The 21,893-nt window shown below is 33.7% G+C and overlaps 2 protein-coding genes and 1 long non-coding RNA gene across 3 annotated transcripts; 2 read left to right on the top strand and 1 right to left on the bottom strand.

Moving 5' to 3' along the window:
• The first annotated feature begins 626 nt into the window (after nucleotides 1-626).
• On the top strand, nucleotides 627-2,254 carry LOC145801588 (uncharacterized). The gene is made up of 3 exons (XR_014343203.1): nucleotides 627-1,012; nucleotides 1,383-1,402; nucleotides 1,764-2,254. It is a non-coding gene; the product is annotated as an uncharacterized LOC145801588 (long non-coding RNA).
• Nucleotides 2,255-6,317: 4,063 nt separating this feature from the next.
• LOC114281650 (CASP-like protein 4B1) lies at nucleotides 6,318-8,562 on the top strand. The gene is made up of 3 exons (XM_028224201.2): nucleotides 6,318-6,709; nucleotides 6,803-6,938; nucleotides 8,097-8,562. Exons 1-3 carry the CDS (start codon nucleotides 6,441-6,443, stop codon nucleotides 8,286-8,288), a joined length of 597 nt encoding a protein of 198 aa, XP_028080002.2. The 5' UTR covers nucleotides 6,318-6,440; the 3' UTR covers nucleotides 8,289-8,562.
• A 352-nt stretch (nucleotides 8,563-8,914) lies between these two features.
• LOC114281649 (putative WRKY transcription factor 33) lies at nucleotides 8,915-13,179 on the bottom strand. The gene is made up of 5 exons (XM_028224200.2): nucleotides 12,606-13,179; nucleotides 12,020-12,169; nucleotides 10,083-10,705; nucleotides 9,763-9,924; nucleotides 8,915-9,677 (listed from the first exon to the last, which is right to left on the bottom strand). Exons 1-5 carry the CDS (start codon nucleotides 13,098-13,100, stop codon nucleotides 9,233-9,235), a joined length of 1,875 nt encoding a protein of 624 aa, XP_028080001.2. The 5' UTR covers nucleotides 13,101-13,179; the 3' UTR covers nucleotides 8,915-9,232.
• Nucleotides 13,180-21,893: the final 8,714 nt, after the last annotated feature.

The following is a 21,893-nucleotide window of genomic DNA, read 5'->3' as shown; positions in this document are numbered from 1 at the left end:
ATGTCCTAAATTTAATAACCATATAGCTAGAATTCATAATTTCAGAGAGTAAAATTTCAGTGTCTTTGTGATATCGATAACGTAGTATCACCAATCAATAGTAAATCAAAAATACTTAAAACATCTAATTTATCGCCCTTAAATATGACAACTGAATCCCACTTTCAATGAATCACTATTTTGCCACATAAACGTGATAAGATAAATGATAAGAAATTATTAGACAGTAATACTGAGTAGGTAATATCACTGTTTTACTTAACCTTTTTTTTTTTTGTTTTTTTTGTTTTGTTTTTTGAAGTAGGGGACCAATAATTGGTATAAAATTCATAGGGTGATACTTGAGCCATTAATTCCTGACTAATGACCCAACCCAATCGAAAGCTTTGCTGGGCCCAACTAAAAGGCCCATATAACTTAATTCATTGGATGGTGCACTCTGTTCATTCTGTTAAAGCTGGTCCAGTAGGTTCTATATTTACTTTTCATATATATATATATATCTATATAATATGGGAAGAGAGTTTTTGAATTTATAGTAGAAACAATTGTCCTACTAGGACATTTGAATGGTAAAGATTTATTTGTTTATTTATATAGATGGCTGAGATTATCCCTAAATATATACCTACACATACTTCCCGCCCAAAGAAAGAGTGAACTTCCTCCTCTCCCACGTCTCCCCTCTATTCTATCCTTATCTCTCTCTACTCCCCTTCCCGCTTGCCCACGTCTCCCCTCTATTCTATCTTTATCCCTCTCCCTTCTCTGTTCTCATCAGTTTGTAACCGACGCTCCTCTTCATCACCGACGCTCCTCTTCATCACAAGGTATTCCTGTCCTTCTCCCTCTCTCTGTTGTATTTTTTTCCCCGAAATACAATCAGATTTTAAGTGAATCAATCTGTAGATTTGGTGTGTGTGGGTCAATGAATTGAGTTTGTGTGTGGGTCAATGAAATTTATGCTTTACGGTTTTTTGGTGATCATAGTTCAGAGGTTGCAATTTCAGAGGTTACGATTTCATCGCTCAGGTATGGCAATCTCTATCACAACTGTTCTTCTCACCCTTTAGAATCAGAATTTCATAGTTCTGAATCTTTCCCCAACCCATTTCAGTCCAGGGCTTCACACCCTTCTCTGTTCTCATCAGTTTGTAACCGACGCTCCTCTTCATCACCGACGCTCCTCTTCATCACAAGGTATTCCTGTCCTTCTCCCTCTCTCTGTTGTATTTTTTTCCCCGGAATACAATCAGATTTTAAGTGAATCAATCTGTAGATTTGGTGTGTGTGGGTCAATGAATTGAGTTTGTGTGTGGGTCAATGAAATTTATGCTTTACGGTTTTTTGGCGATCATAGTTTAGAGGTTGCAATTTCAGAGGTTGCGATTTCATCGCTCAGGTATGGCAATCTCTATCACAACTGTTCTTCTCACCCTTTAGAATCAGAATTTCATAGTTCTGAATCTTTCCCCAACCCATTTCAGTCCAGGGCTTCACACCCATCAAGTGTTTGTTTGAATGGGTATGAGAGGGTGTTCCATTTTTTATTTATTGCTTATTTTTTGCTTGAATTTGAATTTTTTTGTGGGTTTGGTTGCAAAGTTGCAATTCATAATATTCTTTTGCTGAATTTTTTTGTGGGTTTTGTTTGGTTGGGTTGATTTTTAACTGAGTTTTGAATCTGGATATTTTTCATCTGTAATCAGTTGAATTCTGTAATCATTACTGGTTTTCTTGGTGGTTTTCTTGAGTTGAACCAGTCAGCAATTCACAAGACATTGTAGAGAAAGAAGATGCGAGAACAAAAGGGGAATAAAAATGGAGGATTAGAGAATCATGAGTCATGTTTAGGAGCAGAAGAGGACATGGGTTTCAAATGTGGGTTTTGATGAGGCCGTGTGTTTGGGGACCAAGAAACCCTTCCAGAAATCAAGGAAAGTGAAACAACTAGAACAAGAAAATGAAAGAAAGGAACTGCAGTAACAGACAAGTGTGGTTGTGGGAGGAGTGGAATTGCCAAGATCCATAGTAATTGCAATCTGATTGTATACCAATTGATCAACTCTTATTTATTTCTTTATTTATTTATTGGGTTTCACTAACAAGATGAGGAAGGGAAGCACTTTGATTTGAAATATATATATGTCTATATATCTATAATAGATATAGATATTTAATTTTTTTTTATATTTGATGTGTTTGAAATTGTAAAGTGTAGTCTATTAAATAGATTTTTATAATTGCATTTTAATCTTAAATTTAAATAGTGTTGCGATAACAATTATTTATACCGTGCCTTCAGGCACGGGCATACGCTAGTATATATATATTTCAAATGGTATAAACGGCTTGAATGGTAAGTTGTTCTAGTTTAATTTGAAGGAATTTCAAAATATATTTATATTTGAATTTTTAACTTTTGAATCAATTTCAGACAAGTTTTTAATTAATTCAAATACGAGTTGAACCTGAGTAATTAAGTCATGCCGTTTAAAATTTATTTAAAAACTTAAGGGCAAATTACATATACACCCCTCGAGGTTTGGTTAAATTACAGATACCCCTGAGGTTTCGGAAATTACATCCCGCCCCCTGAGGTTTGTATTTTCATAACAATTTACCCCCTGAGGTTTATATTTCATAACAAATTACCCCCTAATTTCTTATGCAAATATATCATTCAGGGGGGAATTCGTAATTTCTCAAACCTCAGGGGGTATCTGTAATTTAGCCAAACCTCGAGGGGTGTATATGTAATTTGCCCAAAACTTAATGAATTTTAAATTATATTTATATTTGACTTGTTTACATAACAAATCAATGTCAAATAAAATTTTAATGAGTTGAAAACAAATTCAGCTCGAATAATTTAGTTCATTTTGTAGTCCTAAATAGGCATAAAACTAAGAGAAACTATACGGGGCATGACCCTCTGCTTTTGTGAAGGATACTATTTTCCTTTAACACTTTGAAAATATATATCTCGTTTTATGTATGAAATGGCCATTCAATTTTAAAAAATATATATCTCATTCTTTTTTGATATTGCATTTTCTATTTTACACCAAAAAAGCTTATTAATCCAATTTAAAATTACCTCCATGGTATTTTTTTTATTATTTATTATTTATGTATATATATATATATATATAACTTACATATCATATAGTATATATGTAGGCTATAATATGGTGAAATTTTTTTATGCAAAATTTAATTTCTCCAATAATGAAATTTTAGTTCTGTTCCTGATCTTAAAAATGTTATACAAACTCTCAAATTTGTTTTTTTGGGTAAGTCATACATACCCAAATCTTAAAGAGATTTGGTACAAATTTTTGGTATAACAAAAAGAATATGGTTAAATATTTGATTTACGGAGAAAAAAAATGCCCTTTTGTTCTCTCTGTCACGTATTTTTATTTAAATTTCTTTTTCATACATAATCTATGAAAATTTATTGGCTGAGCCAAATTACTCCGATCTCCGAACAAATTTGACCTTTCTTTCCCAAATTTTTTAATTAAATTTGAGATCTATTTTATTAGCCTGCCAAATAACACCTTTCTTCAAACAAATTTTATATAGCAAGTGGGGCCAAAAAATGTGATAGCTTTGCTATTGCTAGGAAACCTAGGAAGTTTCACCGTTGAGTTGGTCTTGTGCACAATGTGCATTACATTGTTGTAATCTATGTCTATGTAGTCTTATTTTATTAGGATAGTGCTCCGGTTTGTCACATTGTTTGACGCCTCATTTACATTTTGTTTGGATCATAGAAGGCTTAATCCAAATAATTTGAGTTTAATTTTGAATTTTTTAAGATTTAGCTAACATTTTTTTGAATTTAATGTGAATTTAGATCAAAATTCAGAAGTTCAAATTAATTTGAAAGGAATTTGGCTAAATATATAAAAAATAAAATATATATATAAATTATTAATCGTTAAATGATGTTAAAATAATTTAGATTGTTAGATCATATTCAATATATGAATATTATATACACAAGTAACCCAAGACAAAATCTTTACTATTTTATTTTCTTACTCAGAAATTGTAAAGACTATCGTAGCGGCATATCGGTTCTTCAATTCTTATTTCTCTCTTATTAATTTCTTTCACATTGCATAAATTATTTGTTTCAATATTGTTAATGATTATAAAAAAAATATTAATAGATTCTAATTTTAACAAATTAATTAACCTAGCTACATATAAAAAAAAAATCAAATTTATGTACAATTCAAGCAACTCAGGCCTATTTCATATTAGATTTAGATAGATAACCTCGAGTTACAATTTAAATTTAGGTGAACCTGACAAATCTCACAACTCCAATTGTACTTGAAAAACATCACAATTTGTTGAAGTTGCTCCCCTAATTTGATGCAATTTATTATAAATTAATAATTAATAATTAAAAAAGTAAAAATCAAAAATAAAAATTAGTTGAGTTTGAAAATTTTATTATAAAATGATATAAATTTGATATCAAAAAATGGAAAATTACACTTCAGTTGATAGTTGAAAAATCATTTTCAGATTAATGATAAATATTATACATATTTTTTTTTAAGATTTGGATAAATATTATAAAATAAAATTATAAATTATTTCATATTTTTGTAATTAATTTTTACAAATTCCTCTAGCAAGTAATTTTTCGTTAAAAAAATAAAAAAAATAAAAAAATTAAGAACACCTGGTGGGCTGACAGCAACAGACAGACTGTCCGTATCAACCGAAGTTCGTTACAGTTTGCAATCTTTTAGAAGTTAGTTCCCGGGCTTTTTGAGTAATCTTCCCCTACACAACACCCCTACCAAAAACTAACAAATCATCATTTGCCACGTCCTCTTTTTTTTGGTTAATCAAAACCCAATCCCCCGATTTATACTAGAAGAGTCCGATACATACATATTATTATTTTTATTATATAGTATGTTTTTAATCTCCAATCAATAATGAAAATGAGACCCACACTGGTCCTATTACGACTAATAATGTATCCCTAATAAAAATTATGTGTCAAATTTATATTAATTCATTTTAAATAATTTTTTTTTATAAAAGTGATTTATTATTTTAAACTTACCGTAATACATTATTCTAGTGAGATTTTTCATTGTTTGTCCCCCCAAAAAAAAACTTTAGTTTATCAACCTCAAACATACAACAAATTGCTTAAAATTCTATACATTACTCCACTCTATAACTTAATATTGTTGAATAATTGGTAGAATTTTATGTAGTGACCATTTGAGAATATCCTAAAAATTTCAACTTCTGTTAAAAAGTCAAAAAAACTATCAAATCGTTTATTATTAGTTAAAAAAATTAAATGTTACATTAATTTTTTTTTAACCAACTTAGCAAATGCATTAGCTTAACTTCTTTAAAAATGAAAAAAAAAAGAGTAAAAAAAAAATCACAAAAAAACCCCTATCCTAAACCCATGTGGTTATGTGTTTAGATAATAAATTTAGGGAGAAATTTAAAAAGAAAAAAAAGTGAGAAATATAATTTTAAATTTGTTTTTTCATTTTTATTTTTCTTCCAAAATTTCTTGGAGAAATTGCAAATACATAGCAGTGGGAAAAAATTGCACTACAAATAGATTTTTTTATGCAACTCTAGAAAAAATTGCATAAAACACATAAAGCCTCTGTTTGGGAAGTGGGTTGGCTTTTTGGCTTTTTTGGCTATTTTAGCATGGGCTTAAAAGCTTGGTTTGGGAAGGACTTTTTGGCTTTTTGGCTTTTTTGAATTTTTTTGTGAGAGAATAATGTAATGATTATGGGTTGGATGTGATGTTTTGTTTGTTATGGCTAAAATAGTCTATTTTATTTTTTGTGGCTAAAATAGCCAAAAAAAACCTGCAAATCCACTTGCCAAACACAGGCAAACAAATTTGCATCATGCAGACAAGAGAGTTGCACCATTACGGAAATTAAATTTTTTTTTTTCCATTGCTCCACTAAAATACAATTTCAAACACAATCTTATTATTATTATATATATATATATATATACTAGCAGATGACACAAGCGATACGTGTATAATTCAAATAGCTAATGATAAAAATAAATAGCATTTAATATCATTATAAATATGTTTTAATGAAACTAAAGTCTTGGATTTAAAATTTATTTATGCTGTTTATAATAATTTTTTATTTATTTTAACATATATAAAATTATCACGAGATCAAAAGAAAGGGACGTTTTATTAAACTAATTTAAAGCTTTTACTTTAATAATAGTATATTGTCAAGATAAAGATTAATAAAATAATAATAAAAAAAGACTTCTTGGTTGTCTTGTTGGCATGGCTGGCATTGGTGAGACACTCTTGTTCTCCAAATAGCTTCCTTCGGTCTTCGCACATTTCCTCACACCTCTCTTTCCTCACACATTTGACGCTTTCAACAAAAATGTCATCAACCAACGATCCCACGGAAAAGGCGGCGAACTTACCTCCTCCTCCGCCGGCCGGCGCCGACGTCGAGAACCAAGCGCCGCCGCCATCGAGGGGGTTCGGCGTCCCCGGAATCTTACAGCGGTGGCGGAGAGAGGATTTACTCAAGAGAGGCTCTCTGGCTGTCCGAGGATTATGTTTTCTCTTTTCTATCCTCGCTTTCATTATCATGGCCAGCAATAAACACGGCTATTCGAGAAATTTCGACGAATATGAAGAATATAGGTGTGTATATCATATCTATGTATATCAATTGATCGATTTTGTGTTGAATTTGTATTGAATTTGTGGAGTTTTTTTTTTTTTGATTGATTGAAGGTATGTGTTGGCGATTGCGATTTTATCGACTCTGTATACCTGTGCGCAAGCCTTGAGGCAAGTTCATGAACTTTCCACCGGAAAACAATTCCTTTCGCCTCGGAATTTGGCATTCATTGACTTCTTTGGTGATCAGGTTGGTCTTTGATTTCGATTTAGTTCTACGAATTATTACTATTTTAAAAATGATTCATACGCCGAATTCGAGCTTGGCCGAATGACCCAAATTATGTAAGCTGGATGATCTCTTGTCAACCGGTGTGTCAACAGGCATCTGCCAGACGATTGGCATGCACAAATTCGGGCAAACCTAAATTTGGCGGATGTAGCAATGCTCTTGTTTCAATCCAATGAATTTTGAAAGAAAAAAATTAAATTAAATTGGGGATTGGGAATTGGGTTTGGTTTCATTTCCTGCCTTTTGGGAGGTTTCCAGACTTTCAAGTCACGCAGACTTTGAAAAGGAAAGGAATTGTCTTTCCCAGGAAAACAAAATTTAAAAATACTCCTGCAAATGAAAGCTCAAGCAAGTGCTGATCCTGACCCTTTCTTGTTTGATGCGAATTCCATTTGTTATTTTTATTTTCTATTTGATTGTGTTTTGTAAACGCTAAACAAAAGGAAACCATAAACTCTGATGCTATAGTCACCAATGTCTATTTACTCTAAGCCCGTTTCGATTGGGTGATTTGGAGAAAATAGAGAAGAATTTAAAATTTTCTTGGCTTAATTACTTGTTTGTATAACTAGAGAGGAGAAAAATGGGTGAAAGGGGAAAAACAACACTATTAAAACACAATTTTTGAATCTCTACAAAAGTTGATAGATTTGGAGAGGAGAAAAGAAACCAACTGATGCGGACTTTTCATAATGTCAAAACTACCCATTTAAATACAAAAAAAAAAAAAAAAAAAAGTAAAATAAATAATGTCATGACTCGTGAGAGGTTGTTTTGGTAAAATAATGTAAGTTGTCTTGTGTATTTTAACCAAACAAAAGAGAAACCGTTATCTTCTCTCATGCTTATACAAGCAAAGAGAGAAACCATAATCTTTTCTTTTTCTCCCAACTTGAATAATTCTTTTTCTCTCCTTGATTCCCAAACAAAACATTGTAATGAGTTCTAAAATTTTTTGTTCAGTACAAAAAACTAAACATAAGGAATCAAAAGTTCTGATACTATGTTAAAGTCATGAATTATCCTAAAAGATTGTACTATGAGAAATGGGTCCAATGATGTGTGTCAAGTTCTAACTCATAGCAATTGAGGTGTGAATTTTTTTTGGAATTGTAGATTATGGCGTACTTGCTGATATCTGCAGCATCAGCCGCAGTTCCCATGACAAACAGGATGCGAGAAGGGGGGGACAACATTTTCACGGACTCCTCAGCCGCTGCAATTAGCATGGAATTCTTAGCATTCATGGCTCTGGCATGTTCATCCCTCATTTCAGGATACAAACTATCGAACCAATCTTATATCTAAGCAAAGCTACTTTGCTTGGTAATTCCTTGCTTCTATTTTTTTATTTTATCGTGTTACTAATTCTTCGTTTCTCATCCACGCCATACCTTGTTTATGTAAATTTGTGTTTAAGCACGTAGGCATTTTTTTCTCTGTATAGTCAGTCAGTTAAATGTGCCCTATTTTTCTACTGCACGTGTCCTGAAGAATGTGGGTGATTCAGGATTGGATAAAGTATTGTAATATAAAACATTTGATTGATGTAGTGTTTCAATGATAATGTGTTGTTTGAGAATTTCTCTGGCATTATTCTTGTTTGTTCCTTAATTTATCTCTCTGTGTTTGTCTCTTTGAGAATTACTCACAGAATATTGTCAATGCAGTTGCTAATAGTTTCAGTAGCATAATCTTTTCGAAGGTATGATTCAAAAAGACATTCTTTTGAGATTATCTGTAATTCTACCAAAAAACATGCGTCTGTGAAAGTGTTTTTGGTTTTGAGACATAGATTTTAATAGACATTGGAATTGTTTTATCACAAACTAAATCTTAGAACTAAATTCTCTTAAATGTTGGTCATTTAATACTATTCTTGCCTCATAGTTCAACATGTAGGAGTAGGAAGATAATTGTGAGAATGAAAGGCAAAAACAAACACCTAGAAATGGTAATTTATTAGAAATCTTTCTTGAGATATTACAAAGAAAAACTGAGAGAAAGAGAGAAGAACCTAGCATTCAAATTTCAACTGTTGACTCTGTTTCTCCATTCTATTGTCATTATCTAATCTAACGCAAAAAGTGGGAATTGGTCAATGTTGTAACCTTGGAAAGGACCTGGAAACAAATGAACAAATGAGACTAACTAACTCCTTTTGTATGAGTCCTAGCATGTACATAGCTAAACGCTTTGAGCAATCGTACATCAACCAAACATAACAAACTGATCAAAACTCATTTTGATTCTCAGTATAGGAACGAATCGCAGAAAGCGTTATCCTTAGGCTCTTCCTTGGTTCTCAACAACACGTCATCTGTTTGCATTTGGTTCATATAGGAACCAGAAGAGTTCCCGAACCCTGCGAATCCAAAACTCCCAGCTGGGCTCTGTAACATCTCTAGCGTGTATGGTGCTTGACTTTTGGTTTCTGGTAACCTTGCATTGTTAAGGTTAGTTGTCATGTAGTTCGGATTATTGGTCATGGCCGTAGGCCTTATAGCCATTGGCACATTGCTGTTTCCATTGTTGGAAACAGCTCTATTTGCAGCGTAACCGGCACTACCGCGCGCTGCAGGAACGTCGTGGTTGTGCTTCCCTTCGTAAGTGGTGATCACAGCCCGTATATCATGCGATGCTCGCTCCACGTGCTTCCTCACCGGACAACCTACATATGTGCATTTGTAATAGCTCCTACAGATAGAGAAATTTCACAGATTTAGAAAACCAAGTTCAAAACAGTTGTGATTAACATTGCACAAATGACTTAACCTCTTACCTAGGATTAGGATTGCCCTTGACTACTTTCTGTCCGTATTTCCTCCATCGATACCCATCATCAAGAATATCAATGTCACTCGTTGTTTGAACTACGATTCTAGGTTCGCGAACGGTTCTATTCCCACAAGCTGATATAACCTCATTTTCATTCTCTCCTTTCCTGAAAATGGAAACAAAAAATAAAATAAAATTAACACATCATAACTTTATCGGATATAGCACTCAAAATAATGCCTAATAGCCAGCTCATAAAAATCCCAATTAGATCCCTTATGCAAAAGAAACCAAGCACTCAAAACAATGCATGTCTAAACTTACCATCTTTTGGCTTCATGCTCATTTTCATTGTCATCATCTGATTTGCTCATCGAAGAGCCTTGATTAAAGTCATCCTCACCAAACGAAACAGAGGAATTCTCCGGGGTTGCCACAGAATCCATTTGAGCGTTTCCTGATAACGCGTTTGATTGGTTTGAAGTATCCATGTTGTTGCTCGAAGAAGGTTGAATCAAGTGCGAAGATGATGATCTCCTGCTAGATTGAGGTTTGGCATGGTTGTGACTTCCCTTGTATACGATTTCAGTTATATGTCCATCCAATGTTCTCTCAACTTTTTTCTTTGTTGGACAACTAGGATGAGTACATTTGTAATAACTACGCGGATTTTCGCTTCCTTTCACTTGTTTTTGCCCGTATTTTCGCCAGTTGTATCCGTCGTCGGATCTTCTCTGCTCTCTCAAATACTGGGATGGTTGAATATGGCTTGATGGCGGAGCGGTGTTGCTGTGAATGTTTGTTTGGGTTGTGGAGGTTTCTGATGAGGGGAAGCCCTGAACTGGTGCAAATTCAGATTTTTCTCTGCCTTTTTCTGCTGAGAATTGAGCTTGCTCTGATGGTGTGTTCATATTCCAATCCTGATGTTTTCTTTTGTACGATTCTTCCTGTTCAAGTAGAAGGATATGGATTACTTAAAGAAAACCAAAAATGAAGTATTGAAATATATATATATATATATAAACTAATTCTTGCTTGACTTGGGTGGTTTTTGCGTTCCCATTCATTGAATTTGCAATACTGAGTTCATACACTTTCGTTAAGATCTATTGAACAACACTCATCAAAGAAAAAATACAATAAAAAAACAAGCTACCACTTTTTCCAATGATGACACACAATTTAGTCAATAATATAAATCCAAAACTAACTTGTAGTTCAATTAAGCCATTACTGATCTCGCCTCATACCTCACACAAGCCTGTTATTATGTCATGCCGTGAACAAATCACAAGAAGAAAAGCCAACCGATAAAACTCACCTTACACGGCAACCTAATCATCTGGTTTTCAATTTTTTTTCTCAATCCCATTATCCATCTTTGAATCGACCAATTTCAAATCAGTTGTGGTTTAATCATCAAGCTATTTAAACTTTGTTTAAGATTTATTACAAAAAATTTTTTAAAAAAATTTATTATCAAAAATTTCATTTTTGTAAAAGTTCAATAGGATTATTTTTTTTGGGTGAATAGTGTGCAATAGGGTTAGACTTTTAGCCTAAAGCCTAAATTTTTTTGAGCTTTTATTGTCACAAACATGCGTGAACTTAAATAGAAATAAAAGTATGATTTTGTTTGTCTAAAACTTAATGATGATGACCGTGATTGGCGATAATGACGAACAATTTGGTGACAGGACACCCGTTAATCACAAGAGAGGTTTTTTCTATTTGTAACCATATATAGATGATTATGAGAATAATTTAGTCCAAAACATTTCCAAGAGGGTGCATCATGGACCCACTCTTTTGAATTTAAAAAGCATCGGACCTTAGCTTTTAAAACTATTTGACTAGGATTCGATCTAACATAGCCTTATTTATTTTCTTTTTTTCTTTTTTTAAAAAGAAGGTATCTCTAATTTTTCCTTTTTTTATACATTTTGTAGTCATCAAGATTTCATTAAATAATTTTGTTAATCACGACACCTCCTTTTTACCTAATCATTTTTAAGACAACGCTTAACAATAATAATCCTAAAACATAATTATTTGTTGACATTTTAATTTAGAACACATATAAAAAATAACTAAAATCAGGGCAAACTTTTGAAGGGTGGAAAAAGTAACACAACATATCATAAGAAAGAATAACCCAAGATTTTTGGGAGACATTTCAGGGAAATAAAGCAATATATATAAAGAAGAAGATAATTAATGTGAAGGTTGAAGTGGCACAATTAGAAAGAATTGAAACATACCGATGGAATTGCATTTGAAGAAGTTTGAAACATGGATGATGAAGTTGTAGGAGGCCTTGTTTGGGGTAGTTGAAAAGAAAAATCAGAAAAGTTTCTCTCCCCCTTGAATTCCATACCACCAAAGCTCCCAGTAGTTGGAGATTGAAAAAACTGAAAGGAAAAAGAAAAAGAAAGAAACCATTAACTAATGCAATATTATCCAAAAGGAAAAGATACATACACATAATTTGGCCACACAACAATAGTAACAATTTTTACATTATGTAATTTAATACAATTGATAATATTTGTTAAAATTTTACAAAATTCAAAGACAAAATGATTTATTATGAATCATTCTAAATTTGACACCAAGACGTCAATCTTTTTAAAGAAAGAATGAACGGACTATTTTATTTCTAATTTCGATAATTAGACTATACGTGACACTATGAAAAATTTAAGAATAAAATTGATACAATTAGAACACTATAAAAACTAAATTGATAAAAATAACAAAGAAAAGGGACTACGAATCTAATTTACCAAAAGATTAAAAAGAAGCATTGCACATATATGAACAACACTATAGGAGCCAAGAACTTACATTAGAAGAAGAAAGGAAAGCAGGTGAGTCCATGAACAAGCCAGTTGGGCTTATACCAGATGGGATGGTGAGATAGGAAGAAGGAGAGAGAGGAGGAGGAGAGAGAGGTGATGAGGAGGGGGGTGGTGGTGGAAATGATGATGATGATGAAGACTTGAACTTTTGATTGTCAAAGCCAGTTCTAGATCTGTCTTGTTGTTGGTATTGGGCATGCATGTGATGATGATGATGATCATTGTTAGAAAGAAGATCAGTAAAAGAAGTAGGCATGAACTGAGTTGAGAATGAAAAGTTGTGATTATTATGAGAAGAAGTATCTGAAGTGTTCAGACTCCCACCTGAGGAGGCCATTTGAAGAGAGAGAGAGAGAGAGAGAGAGAGAGAGATTTGGTGGGCTGAGGAGACACAGAGAGAGAGAGAGAGAGATGGGAGTCGGGAAAATCTTTGGTGGTTGTGTTGAAATATTGGCAAGTTATGTATGTATATGTTGGGCATTTGAGGTAGTCTTGCGGGAGAAGAGAGTCTTCCAAGAAGGTGAGACAGAGAGAGAGAGAGAGAGAGAGGGAGGAAGATTGACTGTGGAAAATAAAATTGGGTCAAAGCTTGTGGTCTTGACCGATTCTTCTTGGCGGCTGAATCAGACCGGAACACCACCAATTTCTCACAACACCACCAATTTCTCACTACACCACCACCTACAACATCCTGCCACTTGTCCCAATATTTATTATTGTAAAAAAAAAAAAAAAAACACCATTCTAAAAAAATCAACTAGTCTTTTTATTTTTTTATACATCTTTTATAGCCCTAAGTTTTACTTGGTGCACACATAGGAAACATATAATGGCTCAAAAGGTGTGGTTTCATTCTGATTTCTATATTTCTTAATTTTATTTTTTTTCACATAACAATATACAAATCATAAATACACATTTAGGGTCCACTATATATAGAAATTTTTATGAGAAAAGATAGGGATCATGAAAAAACTTTTATGAAATTGGTCATGAAAAATTTATGACCCTTGGATTACCTTGATTAGTGTGTGGTGTTTATTTTAAGTGTAATCCAAGGGTCATAAATCTTTCATGATTATTTTCATGAAAGTTTTTTCATGATACCTAGCATTGCTCAATTTTTATTGATAAATCCATTTTAGAGTTGTTATAACCCATTAGATCCATAAAGGAATATTATAACCTGATTAGTCTCATATACTTTTCTTTTTATTCCATAAGGTCCATTTTACTAATTTTATATTTTTACCTGGACTATTATGCCCTTATATATATATATACTGTGTTAATACATATAACACGTTGCCTGTTTTTTCGTTGATTCAGTTTTGGCAGTTTCTATCTTTACGCTTTTCATCATCATTCTAATTCAGATGGATACGTTTCTATTTTGCATGTTCGTTCCAAGGCTTTGACGTGCTAGGGTTTTATTGTTGCTGTTGTAGTATGGTTTGGTGATTTTCGAGTGAAGACGACGAATTGGATGGTGCTCGGTTGTCACATTTTCTGGAGTATAACTAGTTCAAATCAGTTGTTTTCGAGTTACATAACGATTGTAGGATTGCATGATTAGGGTTAGTATTATTTTGGTTATGAATATATGTTCAGTTTATGTTTTGATTTGTATGATGGATCAGATGCTCTGTTTTGGGATTGATATGGATCAGATGCTCTGTTTTTGGATTGATATGGATCAGATGCTCTGTTTGTTCAATTATATGCATTTTACGTGGTCCTGTGGAGAGGAAGTCATTCAGATTATGTGAAGAATGTGGATGTCCTCATTTTACTTTGATGTATCCATAATGAGGCTCTTTGCGGGTGATATAATTCAGAGTATATGTATCAATGTAAATGTTTACATCTTGTTAATATTATGTGAAGAATGTGGATGTTCTCATTTTACTTTGATATTTGCTTAATGAGGCTCTGTGTGGGTGATATATGTATTTTACGTGGTCTTGTGGAGGGGAGGTCATTCAGATTATGGGAAGAATGTGAATGTTATCATTTTACTTTGATGTATCCATAATGAGGCTCTGTGTGTGTGATATAATTCAGAGTATATGTATCAATGTGAATGTTTACATCTTGTTAATATTATGTGAAGAATGTGGATGTTCTCATTTTACTTTGATGTTTCCTTAATGAGACTTTGTGTGGGTGATATAATTCAAAATATATGTATCAATGTGAATGTTTACATCTTGTTAATATTATGTGAAGAATGTGGATGTTTTCATTTTACTTTGATGTTTCCTTAATGAGGCTCTGTGTAGGTGATATAATTCAGTGTATATGTATCAATATAAATGTTTACATCTTGTTAATATTATGTGAAGAATGTGGATGTTCTCATTTTACTTTGATGTTTGCTTAATGAGGCTCTGTGTGGGTGGTGATATAATTCATAGTATATGTATCAATGTGAATGTTCACATCTTGTTAATGTGAATTATAGATTTAGCACTTAAACTGTACACATAGTCATCCAATTTTTGCACAATGTAAATTTTCATATCGTTTTGGATTATTGTTGATTGTTGTATTGTTGTATTTTTACAGGAGATGGATACATTTTTGATGTTGGTGTATACATATGGTTGCAATACAACTGTAATAAATATTGCCCACGCATTGTGTTATTCGCGTTTGGTGGAGTGTTTGTGTGAAAAATAGGGTGAGTTGTTTGCTGATTCTATTTCATTGTTCTGTCGGCTACCTGGGGTTAATAGGTGTGATTTGGACAATGAGGAAGAATTTCAGAACATGTTACTGCTTGCTAAATCAATGGGGGTACAACATGTAGAAGTTGTTGTTGTTGTTGAGTTGAAAAGTGATATTGGTCAGTCAAGTAGCTCTGGGTTGCTGCGTGTGGGGGTTGAGGAAGAAATTGATGCACTACAGAGATTTTGCCACCATAAGGAGAAGGTGTTGTTGTCAGCTCCTTGGGCAAATGGTATTACACATGCAGGACAACGGTTTGTTGGAGGTGCATAAGAATTTCGTGATGTTTTATGTAAGTATGCCATCCAATGTGGGATTCAGTTTACATATGTCAAGATCGAGACAACAAGAGTTACTGTTGTGTGTGTGATGCGGGATGAGAGAGGCTGCTTATGGGCTATACATTGTAGAGCACAACGAGCAAATGATTTTTTCTACATCAAGAGGTTTAGTGATGTGTATAGTTGTGGTACGGATGTCTAAACATTGAAGAATCCGCGAGTTAGTTCGGATTTGGTGTCGAGTACCATATCTGAAATTGTGAGGGACCAGCCGTTGACTCGACCGTGTGAGGTGGTGATTATTTTGAAGAGGGATTATAGGTTAGATGTGAGTTACCACGTGGTATGGTTGGGCGTGGAGAAAGCAAAGGCTATTATTCATGGAGATCACTCATTATCGTTTGACCAGCTGTGGTGGTATTCGGATGCTGTGATGCGTTACAATCTGGGGAGTTATATCAATATTGACTATGATGCGAGTAGTCAACAGTTTTGTCGTTTCTTTGTGTCATTCGTTGCGTGTATTTCTGGGTTCAATTCTTGTCGGTCTTTATTATTCCTGGATGGAACATTTCTCAAAAGAAAGTACAAATGTTAGCTACTTGCGGCAACGACGAAAGATGGAAACAATGGTTAGTATTTTTTTTAGCTGTCTATTCATGTAAATATTCACATTGAGCAGCATAGTTTGGACATATGATAGATGATTACACAGTGTGTTCCACATTTACACTGGTGTCAACGTTTACATCAATACACATTGATGTGAACAACAATAAAATATGACTGATTGAGAAATTATCAATAATGTGAACATTCACATTAGTATATACTGATGTGAATGTTCACACCTGTGTCTGCTAATGTGAGTTTATCCATTAATGGATGTTAATGTGAATGTTCACATCATTGATGTTTACGAACCCAAATCCAAAAATAACAATAGTAATAGGGCAATGTAGATATAAACATTCACATGACCTGTTTCCTTTATATTGTTTTCTATTCACTTTGAAATATTGTGAACAGTTATGTAATGGTGTTGTGTTGTAGGTCTATTTCCTGTTGCATTTGCGATTGTTGATTCAGAGACCACGACCAATTGGTCGTGGTTCTTTCACGAACTTGGAAAGGTTGTTGATGGTAAGCGCCAGATTACTTTTATTTCGGATCGTAATCTTGGTATGTTAGAAGCTATGCCAAAGGTGTTACCATCGGCTCATTACGGTTATTGCTTACAACACTTGAAGAGCAATTTAAGAGACCAGATGAAATGAATTGATAATGGATTTAGGGATCACCTAGTAAGTAGTTTGGGTGACTGTGCTTACAAGCCAACTGTGGTAGGGTTCCATAAAAAGCTTGCAAAATTAAAAGAGGGGTAAGCAACGAGTACATAATTTTTTCAAAGACTTGGTAACTGAGCACTGGGCAAATTCATACTTCAGGTAATAGTAGTTTCCTAAAGTATTCCATTTGTCAAGTTTAGAATGGTAGCGATGTGAATTTCCGGTTATGTTTTGTGGCAATGTGAAATTTCATATTTAGTTTCGAAGAAATTAAATTCCGTATTGTACAATGTTTGTTATATTATGTAGGGGCATGCGTTATGGGGTGATGACATTCAATGCGGCGGAGTCATTTTAATTGGATTAAAGAAGCACGTAATCTTCCTATCACTCAAATGGTGGACACAATTCGTACTTAGTTGATGCGGCAAACGTCTGCACGACGTGACCAAGCAAACAAATGGAATGAGCTTATTTGTCCTACATTCGAAACAATGCTTATGGATTCGTTCAATGACAGCAGGTCTTGGCAAGTTAGTAAAGTCAATGAGGATGTGTTTGAAGTTCATTTGATACCATCTGTTACAGTTGATATTGCAAGGCGTACATGATCTTGCTTCAAATGGCAAATCAACGGATTCCCATGTGACTATGCTGTTATTGCTATTCAGAAGAGCCGCTACAATCTTAATGATTGTGTGGAACATTATTTTCATGTATAGACATATCGTGCAGCCTATTCGGGTGCCATATTTCCTATACATCATTAGAAAAGCCGTCTTTCGATCCCACGGACTTCACTATATACCCACCAACTGTGAAAAGACCACCCGGAAGGCCGAAAAAGAATAGAATCCCATCAAGGGGTGAGAAACTGAAACAAATAAGGTACGAGAGATGTGATAAGTTGGGAAGCCACAATCGGAAATCATGCAATGAGCCGATATAGGGTGTACATTTTTTCATTTCAATATTGTGTTTTATATGGGATTCTTATATTGATTTTTGAAATAAGATTGTGTTATGTTGGCAGACATTGTGTTGCAATAAGATTACGTTGCGTTGGTAAACATAATAATGCATTAGTATTTGATTTGTGTTTTATTTTTAATTTTTTAAGGTACCAATTTGACATTTTTGTTGTTGTGTTAAGAATGAATACATGATGTTAACATTCACACTTGTATAAGATAATCACATTATATGAATAATTGCACATGGATTGAACTTTTAAACATTACTGTGGTGTGAATGTTCACATTCTTGTTACTGTTGACAGCATCAAAGTAGATGACATGAACATTTACATCAATGTAACCATTCACATCATCAACTCAGAAGATGTGAATATTCATACATGTATTACGAAATGTAATTGTTAGTGTTTGTTGCTAGCAAAAATTAGATATTCTTGTGTATATTATAATGCATGCATGGACGTGGTGCGAATATTGACATCTTCACATCATCAAAAGTTACGATGTGAATATTCACATCATCAAATTATTAGCTGTGAATATTGACTTATGTGTTAAGAAATATCATATTCACACCTGTCATATTGTGTTACAATAACACTTTAAGCAATATTCACATCCATGTAGTAGGGCTTTAAAACATAAGAATGTGTATGATCATTCAGTGATGTGGAAATTCACATCATGTTGTGTGTCAAAAAAAAAAAAAAAATACAATCTCAATGTGCATAGCCAATACAAAATAGGCCTCAAAATGCATATACATATATTGACTGAAAAATAGCAGTACAAGTAGTGATGTAGAATTGATTTACAATTAGCTAGTTTGCTCCAATATGTCAAATCTATTGACACTAAATTATCTTAAATGTGAATAATAGTTTTGGGTAACAGTGATAGGTGGACACCTCCCATCTATAGGTTTTGATGACCAATTTTGTCAACCGCTGAATTTTTGTATCTTTCCACTCCATGCAATTTTTGATGTCCATGTCCATATTGGATGGACCCGATTGGTCAAATAATTTGGTTTCAAGGGCAGCAATCACCCCTGCCCTCAACTCACATGATTCTTCCAACTGTTTGTATTTTGCTTCCCATTGTCGTACCAGACCCCAAGCTTTTTGGTTTTCTTTTATAAGTATATCCACAATGTCTGGCTCACTTGGTTATGCTATGATGATACCTCTTTCAGTATTGGGGTTGTTAAAGCTGGTGTTGATGTCATGTTTAACATCATTTAGGTCCATTGCATCGCCAGAAATTCCATCGATATTGTCACTGCCTTGATTGTCTTTGCTTTCATCGTCATTGCTTTCATCTTGCTTTACTGCTGCACTCGACAAAACCTCAAGTTTGGGCTCCACATTCAATTTGGTATGATGGTACATCTTTGCTTCAGTTAGGGATGCCATCAGCTCGTCGCCATATACCTGGAGTTGGAGACATTATGTTAGTTATATAGTTCTTTGTCTCACTATGTGAATGAGCACAACATTTTTTGTTGTACTTCTACCTCATTTAAACCAAGCTTCGCCAAAGATATGGACATCATGTTGATATGTAAGACTGTGAGGTCCCACTTCACACACCACAGAATGGCATTAGGGTTGTGGGGTTGTAAGATTGTTGTATGCTCACACAACCAGTACTGAAACAAATAACAAACATCAGTAATGTGAATGTTCACATCATTTAACACTGATGTGAATGTTTACACCAGTGGCTAGTAATGTGTGTTTATCCATTACTAAACAATAATGTGAATGTTCACATCATTGATGTCAACGTCCACACCATTGCCTAGTAATGTATGTTCCACATTTGTTTTGGTACTAATATAAGGAAAATACTGGTGTCAATGTTTACATCAATACACATTGATGTGAACAATAACATAATATGACTGATTGAGAAATTAATAGTAATGTGAACATTCACATCAATAAACACTGATGTGAATGTTTACACCAGTGTCTACTAATATGTGTTTATTCATTACTGAACAGTAATGTGAATGTTCACATTACTGATGTCAACTTCTACACCATTGCCTAGTAATGTGTGTTCCATATTTGTTTTGGTGCTAACATGAGCTAAATATTGGTGTCAATGTTTATATTAATACACATTGATACGAATGTTCCTAACATTCCACACTGTTGTGAACATTCACATCAGTGTGTACTTATGCCAACTTTGCCACCAGTGCGTACCGATGTGTATGTTACATTTGTTTTGCTGACAATATGAGTGGACAGACTCCGTAAATGTTCATATTAAATATAGAATAAGATTTATGAGATTTACCATTAACAACATAATACATTCGGTGACTCGTCCTGATTTTTCCCAGTTTTGGCCCATTGACCCCATCAGGGTTGCCCGGATGCTCTCAGCCCAGTCATACTCGATCATGTTGTCTAATGGGTCCATGTATGAGTAGAATGCCCATCCAATTGTTTCTCCGGACGTGAAAAAAAACAGTTTGACACATGCATACATGCAAACTAATCTTGCAACATCTTCATTGTCTTGTTTCTTTGTGCCCTTTAATGCTTCGTTCAGAATTTCACATATTTTTGCAGCGCTTAACCGACTAACATCCTTGCACATTCGGTGTATGATGCCGGCCATTGGTTTTGCACCATAAGAGACGTCCATTGGCTTGGTGCCGCAATCTACCCCAAAAACAAGTGATACATCACTTCTAAAAATCTGAATGCTCTTGTCCCCGATGTAAAACCTCCCACTGGATGGCTTGAATGTCTGCACTATACGTATAATGACATCATTGTATTTCATGCAATGGTTGAGGTCGACTTCATTACTGATCAAACAATCAAATAAGGGCCAAAATAATGTTTTCCTAAGGCATTTCAATTGACCATTTGTAAATTTTGTAGCCTTCAATAGTTTCACCAATCCAGTGATATTTGACTGATAGTTGACTTTTTTCATGTTCACTTGTTCGGGACTAGCTGTTTGATCAGGTTTGCCTTTGGCATGCGATTCCTCTCTCTTTCTTTTGCCATCAAATCTGCGGGGAAGACCTGTTTGTTCAAATAAGAACATATTTAATATTACTATTCACAAATGAATAGTGATAATAAGTGTAAATAGTATGCCATGTGAATAATGGGATTGTGATGGTGAAATAGTACGTGCATAGCTGGTGCAAATATTCAGATGAAGATGTGATACCACATGACAAACCAAAATTCACATGAAGAGGTGACAACAGTCACACATTACAACTATTAAACTAACACGATGTATACACGATGTTAATCTTCACATCATTACACTTATATGTTTGAATGTGAATATTCACAGCCAAATATATGGTGTGAATGTTTAATGTGAATATGACAATATGAATATTAACATTATATTCACAATGTAAATATTAAAATTATGTTTAGAATGTTACAATGTGAATATTAACATTATATTTAGAATGTAATGTGAACAACAACATAATATAACTGATTGAGAAATTAACAGTAATGTGAACATTCACATTATTATACACTGATGTGAATGTTCATATCAGTGTCTACTAATGTCAGTTTATCTAGTAATAAACAGTAATGTGAATGTTCACATCATCGATATTTACAAAATCAATTCCAAAAACAACAATAGCTATAGGGCAATGTAAATATATACATTGGTGATCACATTATGTTATAATTGGTTGAAAAACAGAGGGTGGAACCAACAACACCCAACAACACCAACAAGTCTGACATTGATGTCACAATGTGAATATTTACATCATATTCCATCACATTTTTGAGTGAAGATTGGGGGTTCTATGGATATCAATAATCAACAATATCAACAATGACAGTAATGTGAACATTCACATTATTATATACTGATGTGAATGTTCACACTAGTGTCTACTAATATGAGTTTATCCATTAATGAACAGTATTGTGAATGTTCACATCATTGATGTTTACAAAATCAATTCTAAAAACAATAACAG

The sequence above is a fragment of the Camellia sinensis genome, chromosome 10, assembly GCF_055761805.1.
Source record: "Camellia sinensis isolate YWXY chromosome 10, ASM5576180v1, whole genome shotgun sequence".
In the NCBI taxonomy this organism is placed as follows: Eukaryota; Viridiplantae; Streptophyta; class Magnoliopsida; order Ericales; family Theaceae; genus Camellia; species Camellia sinensis.
This window is presented reverse-complemented; position numbering and strand designations above follow the sequence as displayed.